Source organism: Callithrix jacchus, chromosome X (genome assembly GCF_049354715.1).
Source record: "Callithrix jacchus isolate 240 chromosome X, calJac240_pri, whole genome shotgun sequence".
Taxonomy (NCBI): Eukaryota; Metazoa; Chordata; class Mammalia; order Primates; family Cebidae; genus Callithrix; species Callithrix jacchus.
In genome coordinates this window covers 51,666,756-51,677,062 of record NC_133524.1, presented here as the reverse complement: position 1 = coordinate 51,677,062, position 10,307 = coordinate 51,666,756, and the positions used below count along the sequence as shown (strand labels likewise).

At 44.5% G+C, this 10,307-nt stretch overlaps 1 protein-coding gene across 1 annotated transcript; it reads right to left on the bottom strand.

The window, feature by feature from the left end:
* Positions 1-457: 457 nt before the first annotated feature.
* Positions 458-2,824, bottom strand: EZHIP (EZH inhibitory protein). Its single transcript, XM_054250941.2, has one exon. It carries the CDS (start codon positions 2,760-2,762, stop codon positions 783-785), a length of 1,980 nt encoding a protein of 659 aa, XP_054106916.2. The 5' UTR covers positions 2,763-2,824; the 3' UTR covers positions 458-782.
* Between the last annotated feature and the right edge of the window lie 7,483 nt (positions 2,825-10,307).

The following is a 10,307-nucleotide window of genomic DNA, read 5'->3' as shown; positions in this document are numbered from 1 at the left end:
CCGTTCCCCACACATATACTTTTTTTTTTCCTTTAGAAACAGAGACATTCCACTCTCAAGCTCCTGACTCCTGCTGTTCCCCATTTTCTGATCCTGGATCTTCCTCCCAGCTTTACTCCCATCTGGGTTATCTTCCCCTCCTTCTCACCCCACACTTCATCATGCCCTGCTTCTTTCCTGACCCTGGATGTCTCCATCACCCCTCCTTTTCACCAATCGCCTTGGGTTAAACCCTGCCCCCTTTTCTTGCCCAAGTTGCTAATCACCTCTGCTAACAGGGTATATAGAGACTAAGTAGGAACTTCCTGCACATATTCCCATTTCATTCAGTGGGAATAAATTATTGCTAGAACAGTATTTTATTTCTTCTCTCACCCAAAGGGTAAGCTAGTATGTTAACAATTTTCTTTAATCCTCTAAATAGGATATAGGATTAACGAGTTTTTTGAACCGCAATAAAAAAACACACCTCTACATTTTTAAAACAAAATCAACACTTTACTAATTAAAACACTTCATAACAGAAAGCAACCTGGAAAACAGAGTCTCAGCTCAAGGGCAAAAGCAAATTCTTGAGGAAGAAGGTGGGCCAGAATCAAAGGCCGACAGCAGGTTAAGTGCTAGGTGGTGGAGTCATGGGGAGGGGAGGCTTCAAAACTACGCAGAATGTTGGTTAACAGCTAGAACTTTGGGAGACCTCGCAGGTAACTACAGGGCAGGCAGCCCATTCACAAAGTAGATGCTGATTCCTTCTGTGAGTCTTAGAGGATGCTCACAGAAGGTCACAGCTCAGGTGGTGGTGGGGGATGAGCTGTGCTCTCTATTTCTGCCTGCTCTTCTGGAGGGACAGGGCTTGGAGCATAAAGCTCAGGCATCAAGGCACGCCTAAGGCTCTCAGGGCTAGGAGTGGAGATAGACCTCAGGCCCAAAAACTCAGGGGAAGAGGAAGAGGAACTCTGCCCAGAAATCTTAGTCGGGGAGGAGGACGGACTTGTGCCAGGAGACCTACTTGGGGAAGGGGATGAGGAAGAGGAGCTCTCATCCCACTGCTGAGGGATGGGAAGGAAGTAACTCCTAGGGGGTGAGGGTGAGGAGGCACGCATACGGACTGCATGCCAAACAGGTGGGGAAGGACTGCTTGGCACCTCAGGATCAGGAGAGCCTGAGCTGCTCTGAAAGGCAAGCCTTCGTAAGCCAGCCCCACAGGAAGGATTCTCATCAGCTGGCCCAGACAGAGAGCGGCTGAGAAGGGCTGATCTTCGCTGGGTGGAACAGCTCCGGAGGCCAGTGTCTGGCGTCATGCTGGTGCTGCGACGAGCAGGGGTTGATCTTGCTGTGCTGCGAAGGGCACGGCCTGGCGGATGGCCGCTGCGTTGGAGCGGAGGGCTTGACCCGGATGTGCGGCCTCGGAGGGCAGGGCCTGACCTGGAAGCAACTCCGCGGAAAGCTCGGCTGCGGCTGCGGTGATCAGAGCCTGGCGTAGATGCACGGCCTCGCGGAGCGGCGCCTGTCGCAGATGCACTGCCTCGCGGAGCGGGGCCTGGCGCGGGTGCACGGCCTCGCGGAGCCGGGCCTGGCGCGGGTGCACGGCCTCGGCGAGCCGGGCCTGGCGCGGGTGCACGGCCTCGACCAGCGGGGCCTGGCGCGGGTGCACGGCCTCGACCAGCGGGGCCTGGCGCGGATGCACGGCCTCGACCAGCGGGGCCTGGCGCGGATGCACGGCCTCGGCGAGTCGGGCCTGGCGCGGATGCACGGCCTCCGCGAGTCGGGTCTGGCGCGGATGCACGGCCTCCACGAGTCGGGTCTGGCGCGGATGGACGGCCTCCACGAGTCGGCTCTGGCGCGGATGCACGGCCTCCAGGAGTCGGGTCTGGCGCGGATGCACGGCCTCCACGAGTCGGGTCTGGCGCGGATGGACGGCCTCCACGAGTCGGCTCTGGCGCGGATGCACGGCCTCCACGAGTCGGCTCTGGCGCGGATGCATGGCCTCCACCAGTCGGGTCTGGCGCAGATTCAGGGCTTAGACGAGCAGGGTCTAGATGAACGGCAAATGGGGGAAAAGAAAGGCCTGGCGGGGCGGTGCAGTGTTGGAAGACAGGGCCTGGACCAGATGCATGTCCGTGGCGAGCAGAAGCTGGCAGGGCGATGAGACTTTGGCTAGCAGGCCTTGTCTCAGAGGCATGGCTTAGGAGTGCAGGGCCTGGCTGGGTTGCCTGACTCGATGTAGAAGCCTGGGAACAGCGACGGCTGCTGGGCTGGGACCCTGGAGAAGATGGCGGCAAAAGCCTAGTTAACAGACACCGCCCTGGAGGCTTCTGACCATAGGCACCCCGGTCGCGGCAGGGCTGCTTCCTACGGCGGTTGTTCCAGGGGCTCTTGGTCCCGGCTGGGTGCTCGGCATGGCCAGTGGCCTTCGGGGGTGGCCCCACAGCAGCCTGGCTGCCCCCCTCAGTCACCTCACATCCAAGGTCTTCGCGAAGACTGCAGCAGGCCTGGAGGTCAGAATACCTCTCCGACGGAACAGCAGCCATGATGGGCAGGCCCGGGTTCTCATGAGCAGTGAAAATGGCGGCAGCGGTAGAACCGGCTCTGCTGCTGCTCAGGGAGGCGCTGCCCGAGGGAGACACATCGCTGGAGACAGTGGGAACGGAGGAAGCAGGATCTTGATTCCCGGTCCTGCAGGCATCCCCGGAGGCAGGGGCGGCTTTGTTGTTTGGTCTTCCCAGCACCTTGTCCTGCTGGTGCTTCTGCTCCGTCTCCATGTTTGACTGGGTGACTGTAGTGGCAAGTTCTCCCGCACAGAGCAAGGAGCGCGGCTGCTACTGCTGCGGGAGGAGCGTGCGAGCTAGTATAGCAAGAAGGTGGGTGGAGCCCTGCCAGTGCTTGCCTCTGATTGGTGAGCTAAATGTCACATGACTCTTCTCTCTTCCCCGGAGCCATCTAACTCCGATCGGTGCAATCCGGAGCCCGGCACCTGTATTCAACCTGGTGTGTGTGCTCCAGCCTCTCGGGGTCGACCCTTCAACCCTGGCCGCTGGGTCAATAGGTGAATGTCCTCTCCTCACACGGGTCCCCTAAGACGTGTGTGTGTGTTTTCTACGTGAACGATTTGAGTCACCCCAAATCCTGGCTGAGGCTTAAATGGTCATTTGAAAGAAATGCCACATTGGCCGGCAGGTTTTATCTCCTAGCCAGGTGTCCCTCCTCACACCCGGTCAGGACAATGGGCCCATGGATGACGCCCGAGGGATCACTCCGGAACTCCTCCAGGCATCTAGATGACGTGGGGTCTGGTGGGTTTCAGGGTTGCACACAGGCCTGAAGGCCAGAAGAGGGAGGGGGCCCACACCGTCTTGGCTCTGGATGTTCAGCACTACTGCTTCCCTCAGGTCCCACACACCAGAGGGGGATTTAGAACTTAACAGTCAGATGCTTCTCCCTGCCTTGTCCCCTGAGGCACTGTTTGGGATTGCCTAAGGTTAAGGGTAATACGGTCCTTAAATATTTGTAGGGGCTGTGTAGTAATCCGATAACGAACACACATTAATTTATTTGGGGTGGTCTCTAGTTCCTATTAATATAAATATGCTGTGATGTACAGACTGAGTTTAATATATGGACACTAATTTTCAGTCATTATTTATTACAAAAGGGGTCGTGTTCGGTACTCAAAACAGAAAAGCAAATGTAGGAAAACTATTCCTAAGTCCTCACACACCCATGGACAAATGCTGGAAATTTTTACTTAGATGTTGGTAGAAAGGCCATTCATATATATTTCATAGTTTTTAAAAATTGTTTATTGTATGAAATGGAATAGTTTCTCCATAGGTACTGTGTTGTAACCTGCTTTGGGTTCCAGAAAGTACACTTTCTATGTCAGTAAACAAATTTCTACAAGACCACTTTAAATCACAAAATATTCCATTTATAGAGGTTTACATTTTCAAACATTCCCATATTGGCCACCATTTGTGTAGTTTCCAGCATCTTACATCATTGTGAGATACATCTATCTCATTAAAAATTGTTCATATCCTTAAATGTGTCGTTTTGGATAAAATCCCAGAAGAGAAAATTCTTGGTACAAGTCTATGCATATTTGTTCTTATTTATTTATTTATTTTTGAGATGGGGTCTGGCTCTGTCTCCCAGGCTGGAGAGCAGTGACGTGATCTTGGCTCACTGCAACCTCCGCCTCCCAGGTTCAAGTAATTCTCCTGCCTCAGCCTCTGGAGTAGCTGGGACTACAGGCGTGTGCCACCATGCCTGGCTAATGTTTTTGTATTTTTAGTAGAGGCAGGGTTTCATCATGTTGGCCAGGCTGGTCTCAAACTCCTGACCTCAGTTGATCCGCCTCCCAGTGCCGGGATTACAGGCATGAGCCATCGTGCCCAGCCACATTTGTTATTCTTTGATTAAAAATATTGGCAAACCAGTCTCCTGAATGTCACTGTTATAATATTTTTAGCAGAATAAAATCAGATATTTAATAGAATTGGTAAACAATTGGGCTGAAATGCAACTCAAAAACAGAATGGAATGGTATTTGGAGTGTTAAATACTATAGGATGGAAAATGGATTTGAAATGGTATGCAGGATGGGATGAAATGGAGACTGCAATGGAAACTGGAACAAAATAGGGAGTAGAACATGGCTTTGAACAGGATGTGGAGTGGAATATTGGAAATTTAATGGAATTTAATGGGAAAATGGAATGAACAGCAAATGGAAACAAATATCTAATGTCATATGGAATGAAAAAAAATATATGAGAAAAGGAATGAAGTACAATATGAAATAAAATATTTTTAAAAAAGAAATCAAAATTGGAAGGAATATAGAATGGAACAAAGTGTGCAATGGTCTAGAATAATTGAACTATGAAATATGCAGTACAGATTTTTAAATACCAGAAAAGAATAGAATGAGCTTTGGAATGAAATACAGAATACAGTTCATAAAGAATGGAATGGGAATTGAGTAAGAATGGAATATGGAAACTGAAATCTTGATAAAATACAGGATGGATGTAAGTGAAGAAGAAAAATGAACAGAACGTCTGCTCATCATTATTCCACAATTCAGTGTCGTGAAACAACATCCATTTTATCATTCCCAGGGATTTTGGTAGAGCTAGAATTCAGACAGTAGATAGTGGGGATGGATTATCTGTGTTCCTTGATGTCTGGGACTTCAGCTGAAACTCGAATGGCTGTCAGATCATGAGAGAAGGACAGCAGTAAATGATGAATCCTATATTTTTATGGATGGTGGTGCCACTTACCAAAACAGGGAAAACTTGCTCAGTTGGAAAGATCAGGAAGATGGTGAGAATCAGTGATTCTATTATGACCATGTTAACCACTATTCCATGTATAGTCCTAGTAATTTTGGGGTATGAACCCCACTTATAGCTGTTCCCTTTGTTCTGTAGTTCAACTTTCACCAGTTTTACAGATCCAGTTTTCCTCTTGGGAGTCATTTCAATTCACTGAGAGTTTTCCTCCTTTCTTGAATCTCTGTGGGCCTTAGTCATGGTCCCTGACTTAGTAATAATTAAAATGCTCCCCATCTACCCTTGCTCTCTTTAAAGGAATATATATATACATGTCTTCTACTTATTTTTTTGCTATCTTCTAAGATCTCAAACTGTAAAGAAGCCCCTCTTTTTAACTCTATTGTCTTCAATATTCTCTCCTTTCTCTTTGCCTCTGTTCCATTTAAAATTGTATATGTATCTATGTGCTCATTAAAAAAATCTGAAAGGGCGATTTTTCATTCTTTTCATACTTCATCTTCTGAATGATTTCAATGAGCATATATCACTCTTGTTCTAAGAATATACAGCTATTATATTCCTGAAAACAATTATATTTAATCAGGTTTTACACTATTGTAAGAAAACAAGCTCTCTAATATACTACCAGATAGAATTATAAATTCATAGCACCTTCCAAGATGAAAATTTGATAATATGATGACACATATAAAAGTTTACATGAAGTGCACAACTCCTCTCCAGGCATTAATTCTAAAAAAAACCACTCATGTATGTTCACAGTGTTATATGCTCAAAGGTGATTATTATAGCATCCGTTATTTTTAAAAATCTACAACAACCTCAATTTCCAGTAGGATGCTAGATGCCTATAGAATAAACTTATATAGATTTTACAGAACGTTTTTGAAAAGTTTTTAATGCCATAGGAAAATGGCTATGAGATTTTTTAAAACCCATATTTTTACATTTACCTAGTTATTAAAATTTTGTTCACCATAGTACAGTTGTTGTTCTCAGCTAGGGGCACTTTCCCCCCAGGGGAAATTTGAAAATGTCTGAAGAGTGCTGTAATTGGGAGGAGGAGTCCTACTGGCGTTTAGTATATAGGCATCAGGGATGCTGCTCAACCCCTTTAATGCACAGGTGAGCCTCCAACGACACAGAATTATGTGGTCCAAAATGCCAATTGTGTGAAGTTTGGCAAACCTTGCAGTACAGATTTAGATAACTCAGAAATGAACTCCTGAGCTCAAGTGATCTGTCTGCCTCGGCCTCCCAAAGTGCTGGGATTATAGGTATGAGCCACCAGGCCTGGCCTGATTGCTAAGAATTTACAAAATTTAAGGTCTGTAATTTCAGCTCATTTAGATGGAGAAATAGTCCACAATAATCTATCAGAGATGTTCAAACTTCTAATACAATCATTAATTTCTAAATATTTATGTATTTGTTTAAAATAAAGAAAAACTGATTTATAACACAGTATAGCTGATATATAAAGAGTAGTGTGGTTGACTAACCAGGTCATAGTAATCTCACTACCACTCTGGTGACTGGTTTGGTAATAGGCATTTCCCACTTGCAGTAAATAAGATATGGATGCTTGTGTTTTAGGGTTTGCGGGAAAAGATTTCTCAGCTCTTCAAAAAATAAAAGATACAACATGTTTTTTATATTAAAAAATTAAAGAATATATCTCAAATATTAGAATTAATAAATGATTTGGTATAATCACTGGACATAAGGTCAATATTACACAATGGAATTGTATTTCCACATATTAGCAGTAAAAATTATAAAGAGGAAATTTTAAAAATGCCATTTCCTATAGCATCAGAAAATATCAAATACCTAGGAACAAATCTAATAAAAAATTTATAAGACCTTTGTCCAGAAATCAACATGACATTTCTTAAATAAAGAAGCCCTACATTAATCAGAGATATGTCATATTTGTAGATTAGTCTAATATTATGAAAATTAAATCAGGGAAAATTCTCATCCAAATAATCTATGTATTCAATGCAATGCAAATCAAAATCTCAACAGATTGTTTGAAAATGGAAATCAACAAATTGATTCTAAAATATGTATGGATATCAAAGATCTAAGAACAGCCAAAGCCATCCAGAAGAAGAAATTTGAAGAACTTTCAGTCAGAAAAGCCATAATAATTAAGATAATATGAATTGTGTACAAGAATATTTTGTTATGCAGGAATAAATATATATATGTTTAGGTAAATATAGATAAATAGACCAATAGGACAAGAAAAGAGTCTACAAACAAGACACACAAGTATGGTCACCTCATTTACAACGAAGATACCAATACAGTGCTCAGGGAGAAAGTTAATCATTTAAGTAAGTGGAACTGGACAAATTGGATATACAGCCATGTAGCAAAAATAACTTTGGCTCCCAGCTTATGCCATACACAAAAATCAATTCCAGAAGATATAGTTTCTAGAAAATAATATATAAGCATATCTAGATGACCTTGGGGTAAATTATACGTGAAACAACAGAAAAACCACTAACGATAAAGGAAAATATTAACTACAGCTAAACACTCATGCACGCACATATTCCGAAAACGTTTTCTGTACAGAATAAAGAATAAAAGTAAATGCAGTTCAACACTGGCACAATATTTCAACAGGTACTTCACAAAATAGGATATTAAACTGACAACAAAAGACTGCCCAAAATAAGTCACCATGGATATGCAAGTTAAAATCACAAGATGTCATCAGCAAACATCTATCAGAATGGCCGGAATGGCTATCAATATGAGGAGCTGGAGAGGGTATAGAGTAACTGAAACTCTAACTGCCAGTAGGAGTGTAAATTAGTACCCTTGGAAAACTGCTTGGCAGTACCTACTAAAGTTGAATTTACGCATTTTCTATAACCCAGCAATTCCATCTGTGTTAGTTTTCTATACCTGCATAACCAATCATCACAAATTTAATGGATTTATTTTTTATTTAAACATTGTGCATTTATTTAAGCTTCCAGTTCTACAGGTTTACAGTGCCATGCATGGCATGGCTTGGTACTGTTCAGGTCTCACAGGGTGAAATCAGCCTGTGCTATCTGTCAGTCAGTCTGTGTTTCTTTCCGGGGACTGAGGAGGAATCCATTTCCAAACTCATTCAGGTAACTGGCAGATTTCAGTTCCATTTTTAGCTCCTAGAGTCCTCATGCAGTTCTTTGCCACATATAGCTCTACATATTCCTCCTCACACTTCTAATCTTCCAGGAAGGGTTCAGGCCGTCTTAAGGGCTCACTTACTTAGGTCTGGCCTACACAGGCCAACCTCCTTATTTTGAGGTTCACTGATTTGGGAGCATAATTCATCTGCAAGATCTCTTTCCCCATATAGTGTAACATAATCATGGGAGTGGTATCTCATCATATTCACAGGCCATTCTTATACTCAACGGAAGAAGTTCATGTAGATCAGAGATCATTAGAGGCCATCTTAGAATTCTGCCTGCCTCAGCCTGCCCTCTGGCTCTCAGTGATCCAGTCTTTCCCACATACAAAATACATTAAATCCATCCCACAGTCTCCAAATTTCTTTGTATTATAGCATCAGCTCAATTCCAAAGCTCATCTGAATCTCATCATCTGAATCATGAACAGATGAGATTCCTGGGTATGATCGTATCCAGTAAAACTCCTAGGGCAAAAATCCCTCTCCAGCTTCAGACCATTAGCACTAAAGTGACAAGTTATCTTCCCCCAACACCACCACATACAATGATGAGACGGGCGTAGGATAACATCTATAAACATTCTGTTTTATATGGGAGGGAATGGAAGGCAGAAAAGAGGAGTCTCAAAACAGTTTGGATATCCAGCTGACTTCTACTAACAGCTGTCCAAGGAGGCAATTTAGGCTTTCCCTACCATGCATCTCAAAATTCTTCCAGCCTTTGCTTGCTATCCCGTTCCAAAGCCACATCCACATTTTAAGGCATGTACAGTGACTACACCTCACATCCAGATATCAAAATCTATAGTGGTTTCTATTGGTGTGAAACACATTGCTACAGTATTAGCGGCTTGCACCAACACTCATTTATTAGCTCACAGTTGTGTAGGTCAGAGTTCTGTGCACTCTGTGACTGCTTTCCCTGCTCAAGATCTTACAGGGTGAGATGCTCTTGGACTTCCTGTGTTCCTTTCTGGAGTCTCTGGGGAAGAAGCCCTTGCAGACCCATCTATGTTGCCAGCTGAGTCCAGTGCCCTGTAGCTGTAGGACTGAGGCCCCTTCATTCGTTTGCTGGCTGTCGATAGAGGGCAGCAGCTCAGCACCTAGAGGACACCTGCAGTTCCTTGTCCTGTGGCCCCTCCAAATGCTCTCTCATGTTTCCAATCTCTCAGCAAAAACCTGGGCCCTTGTAAGTGTTCACCTAATTAAGTAGGTCTTGCTCACCCACTTTAAGGGCAACTGATTTGTGACCTTAATTACATCTGTAAGATCCTTTTTGCCATATCAAGTAATTTTTTTTTTTTGAGACGGAGTTTCGCTCTTGTTACTCAGGCTGGAGTGCAATGGTGCGATCTCGGCTCACCACAACCTCCGCCTCCTGGGTTCAGGCAATTCTCCTGCCTCAGCCTCCTGAGTAGCTGGAATTACAGTCACGTGCCACCATGCCCAGCTAATTTTTTGTATTTTTAGTAGAGACAGGGTATCACCATGTTGACCAGGATGGTCTCGATCTCTTGACCTTGTGATCCACCCGCCTCGGCCTCCCAAAATGCTGGGATTACACATGTGAGCCACCGTACCCGGCCATATGAAGTAATATAATCATAAAAGTGAGATCTCAAAATATTTACAGGTTCCACCCACACCCAATGGAAACAGATACCAAGACAGGAGCCATCAGAGATCATCTTATAATTCTGTTTACCGCACAAGTATATATCCAACAGAGATACATAAACCTGTATTCCAAAAGACATGATAAGGATGTTCACAGTGGCATTTTTGGAAATAGTCACAAA